The 19,820-nt window shown below is 43.6% G+C and overlaps 1 protein-coding gene across 1 annotated transcript; it reads right to left on the bottom strand.

The window, feature by feature from the left end:
* Positions 1 to 612: 612 nt before the first annotated feature.
* Positions 613 to 13,696, bottom strand: LOC104915108 (patched domain-containing protein 1). Its single transcript, XM_010725806.3, has 2 exons — positions 8,812 to 13,696; positions 613 to 7,572 (listed from the first exon to the last, which is right to left on the bottom strand). The coding sequence occupies exons 1-2, from the start codon at positions 8,813 to 8,815 to the stop codon at positions 5,918 to 5,920; spliced, it is 1,659 nt and encodes a 552-aa protein (XP_010724108.1). The 5' UTR covers positions 8,816 to 13,696; the 3' UTR covers positions 613 to 5,917.
* Between the last annotated feature and the right edge of the window lie 6,124 nt (positions 13,697 to 19,820).

A 19,820-nucleotide genomic window follows, 5' to 3' on the forward strand; every position in this document is an offset into this window, starting at 1 on the left:
GTGCCGGTCACCCTTGTCACTTGGCACAGTGCCATGCTGCTCCGGTGCAGCAGTTGGCCTGAGTGGGTTTGCTTGGGGAAACCCTGAAGAAAGGTGAAATAGGGAAGGGGTGATGGACTGCAGAGATGGGAAGATCCTGGGACAGCAACCACAGAAAGAGAGATGCACTGTGATAATGATGGGGTTTCCTAGCTTTGTGAATGCTGAGGTGTTGGGAAGTTCCATCACCACCAGCTTGTGATAAGACTAGTTCTTGTGTGAGCAGAGAACATGTGCCCCAAACTGCTCCAGCGTCCCTCTCTGGTGGCAGCTGGAGAGGATGCTGCCTGGCTGCTTGGAGAGGACAGGCAAATTGCTGTGCTGGCAGGGCAATGGCATGGGCTTCTGCAGCACTTGGGGAGCACAGGAAGCAAAGAGAGAGACAGCCATTTTATTTTAGGCTTATGCTGTACATTGAGATTCATTATACAATTTTTTTTCCCCTAAATTAATACAAAAATAGTAAAAATAGGTTAAAAAAGCCCAAATGAAAACCCCTGACATCTTGCAAGCCATTTATGTGACACACAGATTAAGACTTATTGGAGCTTACATAACCTAGAATTATTTATACTGACTTTCCTCTTTTTTTTTTTATTATTTTTTCCCCCCCAGAAGTGAAATAGTGATGACCTGCAGAATACCAGTGGGTGCCCCAGGAGATGCTGAGCTGCTATCCCCCAGGCAGGGAGCTGCATAGGGGGCACCTCTGCAGAAACCACACCCCTCTGCCCCAACATGTGCATGCTGGGCAGGAACACACTCCAGATCCCCTCCTAGGTCCAAGCCTTTGCCATATACTTAAAAAAAAAAACAACAGATTTTTCTCTTGCACTTTCCTGGCAGAGAATGGGATTCACAGATGCCCATCCCTGCCAAAATTTGGAACTAAATCTCCCCATTCTCTAACAAGACTGGGGATAGGGAGAGTGAGTAAGGTTTCCCCTGTGCCTGCTCTGGGGTCCCAGGGTGCCCTGTGGCCATGGTGGGGTGCCCAGCTGTGAGAGGAGAATGCTGCCCAGATGCATCTCTTTCTCATTGGAGATGCAGGAATATATATTTCACCCCGATGTATGTGGCCCAAATTGTACGCCTTGGTTTGTATGAGTTTAGGTTTTAATATCCATGTATGTAGGGGAGGGAAAGGGTTTGGGTAACCCTCTCTGTTCATGGTCTTCTAGACACAGAGAACAGCGAGGTGCTGCAGAGGTGTCAGGCAGTCCAGGAGCTTGCTCTATGCACAGGCTCTGGGCTGCATACACCCTGTGTGCAGTGCAGGGCAGGGCTGTGACATGCACTCAGTACCCATGCTGTGGTTCTGACCATGTCCTCTTTTCTTCCTGTGCTCCCATCCTGCCCACAGCTCCTGTCCCTGCCTGGGTAATTGCAGTAGCTCCATGTGCACAGCAAACCTAAAGCCAGCTCCTCTATTCTGCTCCCTTTTCCCAGATTTCCAAGAATGCTCTATTTTCAAAGCTAAGCAGCAGGAAAAAAAACACCCATTTGCTTTTCGAAGTTCCCCCCTGCAAAAATCACATGCTAAAGAGCTCATTTCTGACTTTCTCCTGTTTAAAAGAGAAATCACAATTTTTCTTCTCCCTCTCCCGAATTTTCTCAGTTGTGCTGCTACTGTTTTGTTTCCTCGGTTAATAAAAATAAATGAGGTGTTGGCTGCGGTGGGATTTGGTGGCTTGCCAGAGGACAGCTAGCCCAGAGAAAAACCTTTAAAAGTACACCTTTCAATTTACAGTACACATGTTACCTGAATGCAGTGCTGGCTCAGAAAGCTCCTGAGAGCAGATGCGAATCCTCACATGGCTCAACGCAACCTCAAGCCACTCTGGTGTTGTTTTCCCTCCGGGTTCATGCAGTTGTCCAAGATAAATGCGTTTGCTTGCCTTTGGAAAAGAAGTTCTTTGCTAGGCAGGTTTTTCTCAGCCTTCACAGCTCCAATTTTAATTTAAGTGGAACAATTTCACTTAAAGCTTTGGGCAGAAAATTCTGGCTTCATCACTTAATTTTTATGGTGAAATTATTCCAGCTATACCAACTTTTCTCTCTTCATTTTTCCTTCCAGTTAGGGAACTTGTAAATTGAAAATGGACTTGTACTAAGCCAACATTAGAAAATATCTTACAAAAAAACTGAGTGGTGTTAGTGGACACATGCACTTAAGTTGGTTCTTTTTCCCCATGTTTACCCTGTAGTAAAAATATACTGTACACCATACCTTACTGTATGGAAATTTTAATGTTTGTAGAAGATAAACACTCTCAGTGAGCCGCAGTCCTATATATTCTCTTTTGCTGTAGTCAAAATTTTTGCTGTTAAATTTTAGTCAGTGCCTGGCAGTGTATAATAAATACTGTTACTCACTGAATGTATACAAAAAGTGGGTCATCTCTATTGTAAACAAAACCACAGTGAAACCTGGGCTAGAAAGCCTCTCAAGAGGGTGACAAAAACTGCTTAAACCTAGGTAGTCTTCCAAACGGAGGCTCAGCAGTGAGGGTAAAAGCTGATGCACAGTTGGCCATTTGGAGTGCTTTGGACTGAGAACAGAGCACAGTACCTGCACCTTTATCAATGGATGTGGCACATACCCATTGACTTTGGTGGAGATAATTGCTCCAGAGGAAAAAGCCTATGGGAAGGAAGGCAAAGTGGGTTAGCACAGTCTGTGACCTTGAGAACGTGCTGTTTTGGGTTCATGTTGAGGTATTCAGATTACCTGTAGAGCAAGAACATTTGTTGTCTATCAGAAACATCCGTATTCAGGCAGGAATCTCATAGACTTTGGCCAAGAACACCCTAAGCATTTTCATGACTTCTGATCACCAAGCCTACAAGCGGGGAATGGAAGGTCAGCTTGAGGTGGAACATGATGAGACAGGTATGTAAGTTGGTTTTGTTTCTGTTTTGGGTTTCTAGGGGACAGTGAGTCTTCAGAAACTGCCTCTCACCTGACATGGACTTCTCTGTGCAGAGAGGGGCATGGGTCCTCTTGCCCATCCCACTTGTGGGCAGCCAGCATGAATAATTGGTGGGTAACATGGTGCTCAGAAGACCTGGTGGGGGAGGAATCTGCCTTTAAACAGATTTTTAGAATGGGTTGGGCAAATATCCCTCAGAAACAACTTCAGTATCATTAGCTCTCCATTGGGGCAAAGATGTGGTCTTCCTCTCACCCTGTGGATGCCCAAGCACGTACTGTGGCACTTTGCCATGGCACTGCCTCCATACACTTTCCCCAACAGATCTGAAGACAGAAAGGCAATTTTATCACAGGTTTTCTCACTTTCCTTGAAGATCTCTGAAGGCCTCGCACACTGAGATTTAATGATATCTGTGAAAGTACAAGCTTGTCATTGGACATTTCTTTAAAGACTCTCCTATCTATGCACTTCAATTAGATGTGAGAGGCTTATGGAAGCCATCCTTGCATCCTGTGTTTGCAAGTGATATCATGAAGGGTAGCAGAGGTGTCAAATCAGTGTTTGCCATGTATTTCTCTCTACCGTGTACAAACCAACTCTTTCACATGTCTCCTGTTTCCAGGAGTCTCACAAGTCAGTAGATTGCTGCTGTCAGAAATGGTTTGCAATTTCTCTGTAGCTCTCAACTGAGTTAATGCCATCTGAATTTTAAAAGCCACTGCAATTGCCTGTTGAACAGTCAGAACATAGGGAAATTGTAATTGAAATGACATAATGACTGCCACAGAAATTCTACAGTGGAAGTACATGGGAGGAATTATTTCTGGCTTAAAAACATAGCCCCACACCTGAGTCTAAGGAGGGGAAAATGGCCTCTCCCCTCACCTCACATTCATTTGGCTGTCTCTGAATTGTCTGCCTGTCTGACTTCTGCCAAGGCTTATGTTACTGCTTCTCAGCTGGTACTGCAGCAAATGGTGCTCATTCAAGCAAAGAGCCTGTGCATTTCTGGACACAGCTTCCTTCCCTTCTGGTCAGAGAGGAGTTATGCAGGGGAAGGCAAATGCTGCCAGCTGCACTGCCAACTTGTTTTGCTACTCAGAATGCAACAGATTGCCTCAGGGAGGGCAAAACATCTCTCACCTGCGAGGGAGGAAGCTCTGGAAGTATCTGCTCGCTTGAAATTTAACATTCACAAGGTGGCCTTAGCGCATTTTGCACGGGGCAGCTGGGGGTGGCTGGGACTTGATGCTATAGAGCTGCTTCACACAAAACAGCACCCCCAGGCTGCCGCCAGAGCTGCGCTAAGTCTGTGCAATGCTGGTGCCCTGCAGCCAAGCACCAGAGCTCCTGCAGGACCCAATGACCTCCAGGCACTGGCAAGCACCACGCCAGCTGTTGAGAACCTGTGCAGCACTCTTGGGTCCGTACATTCATGAGATTGCCTGATACACGTCAGCTTCCTGCAGACGGTTTTTTTGCAGGCCATTTATAGCTGGAGCACCCTCAGCAAAACCCAGAGAATTGGCTCATGTATCCCAACACGGTAACAAACCACTGAGTAATAATAATGTAGTTCTGAGGGGTAGAGGGGTGCAGGGTGGGAAGAAATGCTTTGTTATCTGTATTACTCCATATCAGAGACGCTGATGGAATTATTTAGAACTCACAGCTCCAACAAGAATTGGTAATGTAATCTTTTTAAGGTACGTTTTTTTTTTCTTCTTTTTCTTTTTTTTTTCTCTTGGATGTGATGTTTCCAATAGGCCGCTTTGATATGGACTCTTTGGGGACATTGTTCAACTTGCTAGTATTAAACTTCAGTTTGCTACGTACAACTCTCAGGGTCTGCTGTCTCTTGGAAGAGCCCATAGCTGTCAGGTCTATTGCTTTACTGGTACTCCAGGAAGTTACAGTAAATTACACATTACAGAAAACTACCTACTAATCTTTTTAGTGTGCATTACTAGTGAATGGCCTGAAATAGGCTCTCACCAAAAGAGCCCTAACATTCACTTTCTCGGCAACGTTTTAGTACATGAGGTTTGCATCATGGATTTGGGTGCTGAAATATCCAGTACACCGTCTTCTGTCTGCTGCTAGATCCACTCGCGTGTGTTAGTAGAGTGCTAACAAGGTTACAGTTGGTAAAGCAGGTGTTTAGCTAGTAGCAAGACATTTATAAAATAGAATTATATGGTTTCTACAGTGACAGAGTCACTCGGATTTTTTTTTCTTTTTTGTTTTTATAAGAAAAAGAAACAGCTATAAAACCATGATTAAAAATGTTACGCAGGATGATTTACATTTTAAAATAAGGATATTTTTAGAAAAAAAAGTGATTTATAGCATAAAAGTGTTTGGAAAGTGTTTGGTTGCTGTGTACTGCCTTCTTTCTCAGTACAGTTTGCTATCTGTTATACAGTCTTGCATAAATGTTTAGATTAGGGGAGAAAAGAAAAATTAAACATGATGGCTAAGACCTATAAGAGTGGACTCACTGACTTGAGTTATTGCTTTGCAGAAAGTTTGTAAAGCCTTTACATCCAGCGAATACTTAGTGCTACTTCATCCTTGACAGCTGACCTTTCAATCTGATGGGGTTTAGCAACAATAATTGCAGTATCTGCAGCGCAAGCAATGCATAAGGCTGCTTAGGAACCCAACCTCTCTCATTAGATTTCACTTCACGTGTCTGAAATTCATTCCCTCTTTGCACAGGTGTGCAAATTCTCTCGTAATACCTGTTATTGGAGCTGATCAAGGTGCAATCCCCTGGCTCTTTTATTTTCTTTTTAAATTTCGCATTTTGAATATTCCTGGATTTAGCTTAGAGGGGGGAGGAGAAACCTCCAAACCCCTTTCTCTCCCCAGATACTGAGTCAGTACTGGTTTATTTTTTCTCAGTAAGACCTACTGTAAAAAAGCAACAAACAAACAAGTTAGACTGTTGTAATTTGGTCAACCACTCGAGTGCTATCCATATCCACCATTTCAACACACTCTATTTCCTCACGGTTTTCAGGATTCTTCTTCTCTTTCCTCTTCTTCTTGGACGGTGGCAGAAAAGTCAATATCACAGGTAAAATGGCAAAGCAGTGAAAGAAGGTGACTAATGCTATTAAAAACAAGCACCTGAACAGTGTACGGGTCAGATTTGAAGGCACAGCTGCAAGAGGAATCAGACCAACAATATAGCAGAGGTAGCTCTGCAAAATAGCTACCCCATGCACTTCCAGGGCATTTTTCACCCATTTAGTTCTTGTGAACTCTTTGCCCAGGACAAAGGTTGATAACAGTGGAGCACAGTTGTCAATTGTATAATTAATTCCGTAAATCAAGCACAACACAGAAATACAATCTAGTTCCACTTTCCACAAGGTCATAAAACCTATAACTCCAAACTCAACCGAGGCAACAGTTAGAGTGAGCCATACATTGATCAGAGAGTCTGCCACCAGGAATGCAGAGAAGAAGAGCAGAAATAAAGCACTAATGCAGGAGTTTTGTAAGGGGGCTCCCACTGAAGAGGCATAACGATCCATGTACACAAATGATGGATTGAAAACGATGAATTTCACCTTGGAGGTGAGAGAGAGCTTCCTCAGGGTTTCCAGGAGGTCATAAAGTTCTTCCCTCTTGGATTCCATTGTCTTGGCCACCAGGAACATTCTGGAGGCCACGACATCAACTTCGTTGTTGTATTTCTTGGAAAAGATGATATCCTCTGAAAAATGGGCAAACTGAGGGGCTTTCAAGAAGGAGTTCCTCAACATATCAGTGAAATTTTTCTTGGGCAATCCAGTAGATATGTTGAGTTTCCTAAGGTAATTTAAGTAGCTCTCAAACCAAGATATCCTCACAAAGCCCTTGGTATACTCCAGCACGTCCTCCTGGACACTGGTGTTCCAGTACTCTATCGACTCGTAGATGTAGAACCCAATCACCGGGCTATAGTTACTGAAATACTTCTGCTGGGCAGTCGTATACTCAATGGTCCGTGTAGCGGTCGCTACGATGTTGCTCAGGTCTGACCCTTCACTGACCTGCAGGTAGCCCATTAAGGCAAAGGATATATAAACAAGGTAAAAGAGAACTACAAAAGGCTTGACGTAAGTGTTTGTTATCCAGTCACAATAATAGCGTTTAAGGAACCACACCAAAAGATGACTCTCGTAAGTGTTCGTTTCCTCTGAATCCGCTGTGTCCTCACTGAATCTGGCTGTCAGAAGAAACCTATACCATGCAGGCTTCTCTTGCAATACCTCTGGCTTTGGTACCTTTCTACAGAAGATACTATGCTGGTAGTTGTTTTCTATGTAGCCAGTAAACACCAGGCTGGAACCATAAAAGGAGAGTACATAGAGGTAGTTGAAGAAAATTGCAATACAGGAATTGCAGCAGAAAATCCTGGCTGCTTCAATGTTAGTGAAGGGACTGGCACCTATTCCAAAAGTGACCAGGTACATGGCAGTGGTGAGGGAAAACGAGAGCATGGAGTCTGCAAATACGGCTGCAGTCCTCTCTTTAACATGTTGGTCTTCTCTAGTTTTTCTCCAGGAGGACAACATTTCAAAAGTCCCATATAACCCATGACCTACAATAGAGAACAAAGCAAGTATTTAAAGTACTCAAATAAACATGTGGAAAAAGGTAACGTACTAAAAGGCTCCAAGGAGATACATCTGGATGTTAACAATTCTTGAGGTAAGCGTCCTGCAGAAGAGAGAAAATATTATGGAGCTCTAAGCCACTGAAGCGTGTTTGCTACCTGACTAGCAAACCTTACGGCCAGAGCTGGAGGAGAGTTCTGCTTCACTGATGCAGGGTTGATGGGTTAAAGGAAAAAGTATTTTCTCTGGCTGGCTGTTCCGTTTCAATATTTTGGAGTGCCTGTGATGGAAGATGCTTTGAAATTAGTTTTTCTTGGTGATGGAATCTGACCTGTGGTGGAAACAAAGAAATATGACCTTGAAGTGCCAATGCTGGAAGCAGAGCATTAGTTGGCTGCTTTGTAGAATGACTGCAAAAAAATGAAACCTTCATATAAGCTGAATTCTGTCAAGTAAATCAGTCACTGACTTCTCCGCTTCCTATACAGATTTTCCATCAGGAAAAAGAAATCCTAGAAATGGAACAAAGAAAGAAAATACAAATAACTTTTAGAGAGGAAAAAATGTAGAATTGACGTGAAACTGCTTAAGGCATTAGTTTTCTTACTTCAGCATGTCTAAGGATTTGTGAAACCAAATGCTGCTCTTTTTTTCCCTTGGCAATTCCTATATTTTGTAATTAATTAATTAATTCTTAAAATGAACATTGTGTTCATGAAAAGGAATAACAACCAGCAAAACTAAAATCCTGTGGGTAACTCTGAAGTGCAGTTAAACTGAGAAAATTGGATCGTTTTATTTTAATCCCTGGTTGGCCATCCTTCTCTTCTGGTTCCTATTTTATGACTGATAACAAAGATGCAGTCTGGGGCTACTGACCTCTACTCACTCATAGTAGACCTGAGTTAGGAGTGCAGTCATCAAGCAGGAATCAGATGAGAGTAGATAAGACGAAAGTTGGTTTTACATAGAGGTGAAAGGAAAAAATACAGCCTTAACTAAAGTGTAAGACTTTAATACTCATATCATGTTATAATAGATGCTTTCCATTGAATCCTACCTTATCCACTGTCTTTTCTCTTCCTTCTTGTTTTTTTTTGTTGTTGTTGTTGTTTTGTTTTGTTTTATTTTGTTTTTCCCCTGTCCTTTCTTTACCTTTCCAATTTGCTATTGTCCTATCTCCAGAAATTCTCACAAGCCAGCGCCCAGCACTTTGCTCTTACCCATTTTCTGGTAGCATTAGATGAAATGATCAGAGCAGAATTAGTCACCGACGACAGTGAAGTGCAGCCACTGGACTGCTCAAGTTGGTGTTCCAGTCCAGCAGGTCAGGGTAATTCACAGATCTCCATTAGAACTTCAGGCTGTCTGCAGGCTACCAAAATTGTTCTGTCGGCCATGTTCTCTTCACATGTAGATGGTTATCACTTTTGACACAGAGGCTACAAATATTAGTCAAGAAACCCTAAACAAATGGGATATGCTCAGGAAACAGGACATACTGTGTTTAACCCTTTTGTGGTCAGTACCGTTAAAGATGAGGTAATAGGACATCTGGTTTACTTCCTTATCACTATCACCTGGTATGAGAGTAAACAAGTCCGCACTCTTGAATCTAGCAGATACCATGCCTATGCTGTTGTCTGGAATCATGGCATGGAACATGACTGTCCAATTTGTAGCAATATTACAGTCCTGGTCTTGATATGGCATTTGGCCTTCATCTTAATTGCCCTAAGCAATGTTTTACAGCTGCTTTCAGATGCCAGGTCAAGACTGTCAATTTGATAACTAGCACTGTGCCCTCTCTTAAAACTAATGGGGAATACTGGAACTCCCCAGACGTAAAATAAAGCAAAAAGCACAATCAGTGACTGGCACCCTGCTGTTAATTATGCTTCAAATAGTTATGTTCTAGGCTCAGTAGGGAAAGCTATTAAGCTTGCTTCCAGTGTGTTCTTTGTAAAGACAGACTGACCTTTATTTAAATGTAACTGATCACTTGCCAAAGCAGGGAGTGAGAGGTTTAATCCATTTATGGCTCCCATAAGTCCTGCAGACAGGCTTCTCTGAAAATTTCACATGGCATCGTATACATTAGCTTCTAGTGAGCAAAACAGTATAAAATGAGGTCATTGAATATTACAAATTACTTCCATCATGAGCTTTAGTTATAGCACGTTTTTGCAAAACAACATTTCAGCATTAATAGGCTCCTGACTAAAAATATTCAGATAGCTGCATTAATTCGGACAGCCTTTGACTTTGCAATGAAAAAAATATTAGAGCTAATTAGATATGAAGCTGAGCAGGATTTTTTATCTGTCATAAGATTTTGCATAATGTCTGATAAGACTAACTCCTGATACTCTGTATTTTCTTTAAAGAGGAAACATAAAAACACTTTCAGGACATCTCTTGCTTCTACACAGTCCTTGAGACTATCCTAAAATGGCAATTGATTTGGAGGACGGTTCAAGCAAATGCATGAAGAGGCATGCCCTTGTGCGCTTCGCAAAGCCAATGGAAAAATAGTTAGATACCATTCTATTTTAGGCTTGGCCCCTCACTACTCAATCTGTGTGCTGGGAACTGTCATTTTCCTTCAACGGTACGCTCTCGGACTCCTGTGCCCATTTGTACAACAGCTACAGAATTCTGATTTACCTCTCAGAAGGCCTGCCTGGATGGCCAGCAGACTTGCATACTGGCCCGATCCCATATGCTACAAGTAAAAGATGAAATCTGAATTCATACACAAATTCGAAGGCTGACCAAAGATTTAGCTATAATGAGATGTACCTAACTTAATGTATTCATCTAACTACTGACTACAGGCAAAACTTGGAGTGACTATCTGCAGCTGTCTGATGCTTGCACAGGTCTCAATTACAGAGATTAGGGCTGATAATTGGTTCGTGGAGGCATTTTGTGAGAATTTCTTTCACTCTCCTCTAATTTTAGTTTCCATTTTTTGCATCCCTAACTGATTTTATTCTCTTGCTAGTGCTATGTCTAACCTATATAATATTAATGAGAACAAGGCAATTTTTCCATTGCAAATAAATTATGTAATTACTTTAACCGATTTTCCCTTTTTACTAGCGACTTAGCCACAAATCTGTAATGATTTGCAGCAATTTGTTCATTATTCACCGTCACTCAGTAAATAACAAATATGAACTCAAACAGCTAATGGGCTATTGGAGATCTTTTGCTGTTGACATTTGCTATTATGATTCACTGGTCGTGCCCTACAGTCAGGCTGTACAACTATGTGCCGAGAACACGGAGTACAAGGAAGGACTGGATTATTTTATGGAAAAGAGATTCTGAATGGGCAAATGAAAATGTTATAGGAACATGAGAAAACTATTGGAAGAAATAGGGACCAAAACCTTTTTGTGCATGCTTTCCTTTTCTACTACTTTTCACTGCAGCGGATTCCGCTACCACGTGCCTTAGACAACTGAGGACAGAAATTATGACTTTTGTAGACAAAAAAAAAAACAAAAAAAACCACCAGAGCATAGCCACAGTTATATATTATTTTGGAGGACCTTAAATTTAGCATGGGCTATTTTTAATTTTAGAAAATAATAACAATATCAGTCATAAAAACAACAAGTGATTCCTAGTTTCAATACAGTGCTTTTATGAGTAGCCTGAAAATGCTATAAAAAGTTTCATTAGCCTCCTTCAGGATCAACTACACATGCTCTGCAAAATCAGTCAGAGTGCACACAAGAGAAAAAAAATCTTGTGGGAAGTTGTGAAAGCGAAGGCAACATTTTCAATTACTTATTATTATTGTTACTTATATAATTTTAAACAGTACTTTATGTATAGGCACTGTGACCATTCCTTTTAACACCATTTTAAAATATTGGAAAAGAAGTGCTTCCTTTCTTCCTCCAAGTGGTTGCTCAAGCAAGAGACATCTGGCAGCTAAGGCTCCAGGCTGGCATTAAAACAAATGAGGTCGGGGGGTTTTGATCTTATCACAGTAAGAGGAAGTCTGAGTATTCAAACAGACTCTTTCAGCAAGAGAAAGCATGGGGAATGACTTAGAGTGAAGTTTTGGTTCCTTGCAGTTTTACCCATCTATGAAGTCACAGAATAACTGCACACTATGGGTCTTGTTTTGTTCTTGCTCTTTGCAAGGTTGTGTGCCTGTGTGTGTTTGATACTTGAGCAAAAGCACTCTGAATAAAATCTCCCTTAAGGCCCTGAAGTTGCATTCTTTGCACTTCCTTTGGAAGGCAGAGTTTTATGGGCAATTAATTTCATTCATCCCACTTTAGGACAGCTGCACACAAAGCTTAATGCCCTCTGATCTCTGCCTCAGCCATGGTGAACGTCACACTAGCATGGATGATGCCCACTGACCAGCATTCCAGCTCACAAAGCCCCAGTACAAGCACAGAGAGCTCCCGAGGCAGCAGGCTGTTCTGGCAGCAAAGCTGGAGAGAGGGGTCCTTCTCATCCTTTGTTATGCTCCTCGTCTCCTACCTGAGCCTGCTGCTTGCCTGCTGCTTGCCTGCTGCTCCCAAGGCTCCTGCTCCTAGGGCTGCTCTCTGCACCAGACACATCAGGATGACTGGGATTAGAAACATTCACAACATTTTTTGAGAGTTACTTTTTAATCCAAGTTGTTTTCCTGACACCAGTGGCATGAACGATGGGCTGAAAATGGGAATGAGTCATGGCAGGATGCATAGATATGTCCTTGTGAACTGGACCAGCAAAGCCTGATGTGGAAGCATGGATGTCGCTAGGCTTAAGTTGGGATTTTGATTTAAGGGTTTTGCCTGTATTGTAATGACTCTATCCTTACAACACTATCGGTTCAGCTATAGCAATGCAGTCTCACTTAGGTTAATGCAAGTCAGAAATCATCCCAGTGAATGGAACACTTGTCTGCAAGAGGAATTTAGTGTGCAGTGAGGAAGTGTACAAATTTACAGAGCAATGGCTGTCTTGCACCAGTGTTGTTTGTGGAAATCTGGAAGAGCAACTTAATTCACATTCAAAGTGGAGTGAAATATCATCCACAAAGACAAACACTGAGTGAATTAACATAGAATAGCTAGGATGCTATAAATTCACATCCTATCTTGCTGCCAGAGCAGGCAAGCTCTCAGGAACTGCACTTGTGCAAAATTAGTCTGTGGGAGATCAGCATCATATTGCAGGAATTGCCCTTTCCAAAACGATATCTGTAATAACATATGATATAATGAAGGTGCAATGAATTTTCCTAGCTGACAGTATTAAAAATAACAATGTACATCGCTCAGCTATGTGATTGCTTGCCACAGTAATGTCAACAAAGAGGCTGAGACAATTTCCCTGTGCTGACTTACTTTTTCCAGATAGATCAGTGAGCTCATTAGCACCCATCTTATGAAAAGCCAAGTGAAAACGCTAATCCTGACTCCTTTTGCCACAGGAGTTGTAACTGACCAGTTGCTGAGGACACAGGTGACCTGCTCCAGGTGGCCTCTCCCAGCAGGCACAATGTTAATGCAGAACACACTGCAGGTTTACAGTGAGGCTGAATAAGCAGAAAGAGCAAGAGAATTTGCATCCAGCTGAAGCAAACATCCAGCTTCAGACCCTTATTTACACTAAAATAACAACACAGTATAGCAAATCCAGATCCTTCTGCACGCAAACAGAATTAGAACCAAGCCTAACTTAAACAACACGTCTCCCCGGGATTATCACAATTTAGTGGTGTGAATTGACCTGAAAAGCTAAATCACCATCAGTACACTCTTGTAACACAAGTATCATTCTAGATGAAATTGGTGGCCCATACACTGTGCTGTAACACTTCAGCTTTGTGGTGTGGATGGCAGACACTGCACAGTCAGACATCCCAAAGTGTGCAGACTTTCCTGTCCCAAGCAGTTCTGCTGAGCAAAAAAGCATCACAGAATCACAGAATATCCTGAGTTGGAAGGGACCCACAAGGATCATGGAGTCCCACCCTTAGCTCCACACAGCACCACCCAAAATCAAACCCTATGTCTGAGAGTGTTGAACTCTGGCACTTGGGGCTGTGTCCACAGCTCTGGACAGCCCATTCCATGCCCACCGCCCTGTGGTGTAGACCCTTTCCCTGACCCCCAGCTGCCCCTCCCCTGACACAGCTCCATGCCGTTCCCTCGGGCCCTGTCGCTGTCACACAGGGCAGAGCTCAGCGCTGCCCCTCCGCTCCCTGTGAGGAGCTGCAGCTGCCATCAGGCCTCCCTTCAGCTCCTCTGCTCTGCACTGAGCAAACACAGGGACCTCAGCTGCTTGTCATACGCCTTGTCCTCAGGACCCTTTACCATCTTTATGGCCCTCCTTCTGATGCCCTGCAAGCCTAACTTGCTTGTTCTATGCTTGTCTCTGTGTTTCTGGCAATCCACTTCCGTGAAGAGTAACACCTACAGGTCACTGACTGTAGGCAGCTGACCATCTTGAATGTGTTCTCCTGCCCAACACGAGTGGTGTGCCAAGAACACATAGCCTGACTTTTCTTCACACCTCCAAGCACAGGCTGAAGGGGCAAGTAAACGTACCTGCAGGTATAGTAAGGAAATGCACAGGAGAAAAACAAGATAGATGGTATTGGTATAGGTATATGCTATACAGATCACAGTGCCTTCCTTAACCTGCATCATAACTGGATAACAGCTATGGCAGTATATCTCAAGCATATAGCGCTGCTGGGTGGGTTCAGTATTTGCAGTTACTGTCTGAAAGATTAGTACATTTTACATATATATTAATAAGGTACACTGTGCTTGCAGGTGTTAACAACTTTATTGGGATCCTCCCAAAAGAGAAGCATACTTCCTGAGATTATGTGTCAGTCTGCTGGGCACTAAGGCACAACAGCAACAGATCTGGCTCTGGGGCTGCTTTACATCCGCATACAGCCATTCCTTCTCAATTGCTGGGGCCAATCTCCCCAGGCTCCCTTGGATCCATCCCAGCCAGAAAGCCCTGGTTAAGCCCATGGTCCTCAGCTTGCTGCTGGGACCACAAATACAAGCATCTTCTATTCACACCAGACAAAAACCTGCCTCAGTCTCCTGAAAGATCATCATTGCGCTTTGTGCTGTATTTATTTGGCAGGAAACTAAGAGAGATGTTTAATACTAAGCTGGAAGTATCTGCTGTGCTTCACAGCTGTGGGTGGCTGTGCCCACAGGAGCGCAGCAATGCAGAGCAAGCGTCCCTACACACCACGCAGCACGAGCTGCTGCACGCAGAGAAGAAATCATCAGCTGGTGCTCCGTGCTTTATGCTAGGAGACCACAGCGTTATTTTTAGGTTTAGATCTTGCAGAAAGACTCTCTGGGCTGTTCAGCCTGCGCTCAGATTGCTCAGTGCGTAGGCAGGAAAGCAGTGTGTTTCTTGCAGTCCAGCACAAGGTTTCTGTCTTGTTCAGGACTTGCGCAGAGCCTCCAAGCACAGCGCAAAAGGGGCTTGCTTGCTCCTAACACCCACACAGATCTGCTGCCCGGCATCGTTCTGATCTCAGCTTTCTGAATGTCTGATTTAATATCCCATCCATCTTCTCTCTGTTTCTAAAGATAATTTTTGAGAATGCAGCATAGGATTAGCACTCTCTGTGCTTTTGTCTGTTTTGGTCAGGGTTCACCCTTTCTGAATCACTCTGAGTGCACATTTGCACAAAGGATATGCTGATGGAAAGGAGCACCCTCATGCTTTCTGTCTTGCTGTAAATACTCAGGACCAGTGATACTGGGATACAGGATACACCATCTTCCCTCACAGCAAACAATCAACAACGATCAGATGTCTCAGAAGCCAATACAAAGCACAAGCTAATTTTAAGAGCATGATCTACATGATACCATTGAAACTAAAGTCATTCTAGGCAGAAGTCCTTGGCTCTGAAGTCATGCACACACATGAGACAAATGCAGTTATTCCTGTATTTTTTCTGTCTGTTGGGAGAAGCAAAGAGCAGAAGTATTTTAAATAGCTAGAACTAAACAATGCCTCAGGACTCATAGTCCTCATGTTACTGTGACCACTAATTAGCAATGACAGTAACATCATTCGTCACTTTTAATTTTCGGTCGATATGAAAGCTATACATTATAAAAAGCCATCTTCTCACTTAATAGTGCATTTTCAAGATATTTTTTAAATCAAACCAAATTATATTCAAAACTCTCAAATCAAACCAGTTATTACATAGGTTGCTCCAAAAATAATGCCTCCTATTTATTTACACAGAACTACAACAGCAACAAAGAACATGGTAACACTATTTGACAGAGCAAATTCTCAGCTACAAAAGACTGTTATTCAACAGTGTCATGAGCTCTGCATTTTCACCTGCAATGAACAAGATCCTGCATGCTGCTCTCAGAAAAATCTGCACCAGTGGATGTGATTCACTGTCACTGTCACTACTTTTGAAATGCACCATCCACCCCTCACTGTGCTCACATTCGCTAAGTCTCCAGAAACATTCAGTAAGTGTCAATGAATGTCAGTAGGTACCATTTTTTTCTTCGTGGAGCAATTCAATTGTTGCATGGAATGAAATGTAATGGAATATTGCTGGGATGGTTTGACCTCTACTGTCATACCACCACCACCTGCTTCTGACATCATGGGCTAACACCATAAAGTAGGAGGCGTTACTTTCAGAGCAGCCCTCATATAACGATATATGGGTAATCCAGCAACTATGTGGTTAATCTTGAATTGTGCCATTTATTTCAATGCAAGTTAAAAAGACTGATTTAGCATTTGAGAAAATGCTGTGTTTTGCTTGGATCATTATTTTTGAAGGAGTGTAATATTTGAATTTTTGTTGTTACAGTGATAGCAAGAATGTCAGATAAGCACATTTTAAAAACAGGAATACATTTGAGAGGAAATTCGAGTGGCTTTTTTATTTTGAGAAAGATAAGCAAAGCAAGTTATGGTTCAAAATCTACTTTTAGATATACAGGGAATATTTCATTCCCCTAAAGAATGGGTAAAGGCCTGTTTTGGTGCTTAAATAGCAGACTGTCAAGTCTGTTTAAATGTGTGACTTACTTTCCACTGTTTTTGGAAAAGACCTGGCAAAAGTTGAAAGTCATGTTTCACTCAGCGCGATGGAAGGAGTTGAACATTGATGAAATCTGATTTTAGCTGTTGGAATATTTACATCCGTGCGGCATGATCATCTGCTCCCTTATCTGAACCTTCTGCAGAGCTGACCTGATGGAACTGAAGCAGAGCCAGAAGTGCTCAGTCTGGCTGGGAGGAACACATGGGGAGTAGAGTGGCCACTTGGGATGGGGAACTCTTGCACCGGGGTGGCAAAAAAATGACAAGTGTGTCCAACAAGCTTCACTGAGATGCATGAAATTCAAGCCTTGATGGCCAACAGGATTGTCAGATATACAGTTAAGTATCACCAGGCTTGTCTTGCATCTGACATGCTTAGAGAACTGCAAATGGATTTTCCCCCTGAAGTGAGCTTTCAACAGATTTTATGCACGTTGTATAAAAAAGCCAATAACTTAAAGGTAAATGAAAGCTACCTGCAATCATCTGTGAAAGGTTAACGCTCACCACGCAGCAGAATAGCCAAGTGACACACTGTGCCTGACAGTTACTGATGGCAGAGCAAGGTATCTGGGGCAAAATCAGCTTTTACATTCTTTTGAATTTTTAAGCCCACAAGCCAGAATATCATTTGTTTCTAGGAGATTTTTCCTTGTGGAACACGACACAGTGGAATATGGATTAGTTTACCACACTTCAAGCTGCCTTTTCTGGTGAGAAAGCTGAAACCAAAACAACTCACGCATACTTATTCCACTTTAACTTAACGTAATCCATCTCCACCAGTGTCTTCCTTCAGAACACAGAGGTCTCATCACCTGAAAACCACAGCCCCTTGCCATATGTGCCTGTCAGCCACCTCCTGTTTGGGGAATGCCATTTACGAGAGGCACTAAATGTGATAGAGACCTAAAATGAAAAGTTGCATCAACTCCTAATGATCTCCCCCAGGTCTCCATGGAGCATCTGAGTCTAGTATGCAAAGTATCAGAGAATCATGGAAGGGCTTGGGTTGGAAGGAACCTCCAAGCCAACCCAACTCCATCCCTGCTGTGGTCTGGGCTGCCCCCCACCAGCTCAGGCTGCCCAGGGCCCCATCCAACCTGGCCTTGAGCGCCTCCAAGGATGGGGCACCACAGCTCCTCTTCACAGCTCCTCTTCTCCATAAAGCACTGTATTTCCTGAGTCACTGATATGCTTCTGAAACCAAGCAGCCTATACACATGTGAAGGCTTCACTGGTATCTGTGGTGGTGAAAAGGGAACATGAGCGCATGCTGGCTGTGCTGCTATCACACCTGACTGGCTTTACATGCAGTTCTTGCACTGCTCAAAAAAGGGTTGTCATGGCAGTGTCTAAAACACTGCTACTATGTGTATATTAAACCTATGTCCTTTCCATGCTTCTGGCTCGTTGGTGTTCAGGTTCCTCAATGGATTTAGGGCAACAGATCTGTCAGGAGGAGAACTGGAGTGAGTGAGGCCAGCAGGTGAAGGAGGTGGTTCTTCTACCTGCCTGCAGGTTGAGAGCCGTAGTTTGGGTGAGAAAACTGTAGTAAGCCAAGGGAGAAGGGCTGCGCCATGGGCATTCCCCTCCAGGAGATGGCTGAGGAACTGCAGAAGATGCTTGGCTGCTCAGAGCGGCGAGGAACAAAAAAAACTGATTAGGAACATAACTGAGCAGAGCAAGATTGAATTGGAAAGGTTGAGCAGATGGAGTGACAAAAAAAACCCACAACAGTGTGCTTCCAGGGTGTCCCTGGAGCCTTTGGCAGAGCAAAATATGCAAGTGGAAATCACTGGGAAAACTGAAGCAGCAGCAATCTTACTGCAGAGTATGGTGGGAAACTATTTGGGAGCTAAGGATGCTATTGAGGAACATTGAGAAAAGGGCTGGAGCAGTGGATACAGCTACGGCCAAGGAGAAAAAGACAAAGAAAGCTGGGGAAGAACAAAATACCCTGAGAGCAGTGCTGGAATAAGGGAAGAGAGTGCTGCACCTGGAATGAGAAGATGGGTGAGATCTGCTTCAGGGGTCTGCCCAAAATGCAACTGAGATGGGGGAGAGGAGAATGGGATGAGGGGCAGCATAGGGTGATGTCCCAGCTGAGAAGGGCAGATTTCCCCCAGCAGGCAGGGATGGAGGGTCAGGCTGGCAAGAGAAGTGAGAGAGCTCAGTGCAGGGAATAAAGACAAGAGAGGCTCAGTACACTTCACATTTTTATTAGCTGACAGCAGAGAAAACGGTGGAAAAATGTTATACAAAGTCAAACATCTGTGTGTCTGTTACCTTTACGTGTGGACTGAAGGGTACCTCAGGAGATGTTTCTTTCTCTTTGTATATCTTTATATGTATATTGAATATAGCAAACACATGGGTGCTTGATAGGGGAGATAATGAATACTTTTAGGACTTACAAATCTGGCATATGTCACAACTCCCCAGTGAGGCTGGTGCCTTGCAACCTGATCAGGGACCCTGAGCCCTGCTGGCCCAGCTCTGCAGAACTTGTGTTCCTCAGGGGCTGCACACTGGCTGCTCCGGCCCTTTTCTCCCTTTGATCTTTGCTGTCCAGCCTCCAGCATCCCCATGGCCCCAGTGCAGAGCCCTCACCAAACAGTCCTGCCCTGTGCTCCCTCCAACCCAGTATCCAGAAGCTGTGATCACACTGCCGTGGGTGCCATGACTCAGGAACTCGGAGTGAGGGATACAGTAAGAGAGTCCCTCCCTGTTGTGTTAGCTTTGGCACCAGGCTCGTTCCCCTTCAGTATACAGAAAGCTTCAAACTCAAGCTGCTCTCCTAACTGCTAGCTGTGTTTTCCGCGCCAGTTCCACCTTGGATCCGAGGCTAAATATAAGCATGTGGAGCCAGCCCTGTGTCTCTCCCCTATTTGGCAGTGCCTGGCACCACCAATCACTCTACAGAACTGAGCCCTGCCACCCAGTTGGTGGCTGGGAAAAGCTGTGTCCCTCCCCTGTAGGTATCCCCTTAAGGACAGAGAGCAGCATGCAGTTTGCTTCTGAGCCCCCATGTCTAGTGTTGTGCTGCACCTGCAGGGGGTAAAAAACTCAGGCCAGAATCTCAGTCAGCCAGCCCTGCTGCTTGTTCAGTGCCTTGTTTTGTGGAACTTTTTTT

This window comes from Meleagris gallopavo, chromosome 1 (assembly GCF_000146605.3).
Source record: "Meleagris gallopavo isolate NT-WF06-2002-E0010 breed Aviagen turkey brand Nicholas breeding stock chromosome 1, Turkey_5.1, whole genome shotgun sequence".
In the NCBI taxonomy this organism is placed as follows: Eukaryota; Metazoa; Chordata; class Aves; order Galliformes; family Phasianidae; genus Meleagris; species Meleagris gallopavo.